At 30.6% G+C, this 385-nt stretch overlaps 1 protein-coding gene across 1 annotated transcript in view; it reads left to right on the plus strand.

Annotated features, from left to right (window-relative positions):
- The first annotated feature begins 28 nt into the window (after positions 1-28).
- Positions 29-385, plus strand: part of LOC118738135 — a 2,997-nt gene continuing 2,640 nt past the window's right edge. The window contains exon 1 of the mRNA XM_036469056.1: positions 29-51. Coding sequence (XP_036324949.1) covers positions 29-51 — 23 coding nt within the window. The remainder of the gene's footprint in view (positions 52-385) is intronic.

A 385-nucleotide genomic window follows, 5' to 3' on the forward strand; every position in this document is an offset into this window, starting at 1 on the left:
TCATCAGTTAATTAAAATATGTACCACAATGTCAGAGGGTAATTTAAGAAGGTAATATAGGTTGAAGAGGGCTGCCACCTGTTTAAAAGGTCGAATTTAATTAACTTATACGAAATTTATTTGAAATATGGGTGCCAAGCGAAAAATTTTTATGAGCTCTTTAGTTTGAACACTAAAATTATTTTTGAGGTGTTTATGAGGTTTGCCGTCCGTTTAAAAAGTTATATTTAAAGCCAAATGAATAATTCAAATATGGATATCAGTCGAAATGGGCTTGAAAAGGCTTTAATTCTGAAGTTAATTTTGGGGGATGCCACATGTTAAAAGAATCAGATTCAACTTAATTCATCAGTTATTTAAAATATTCATCACCATGTTAGGTGAA

This window comes from Rhagoletis pomonella, unplaced genomic scaffold (assembly GCF_013731165.1).
Source record: "Rhagoletis pomonella isolate Grant_MI unplaced genomic scaffold, Rhpom_1.0 Rhpom_scaffold_00004, whole genome shotgun sequence".
Lineage (NCBI taxonomy): Eukaryota > Metazoa > Arthropoda > Insecta > Diptera > Tephritidae > Rhagoletis > Rhagoletis pomonella.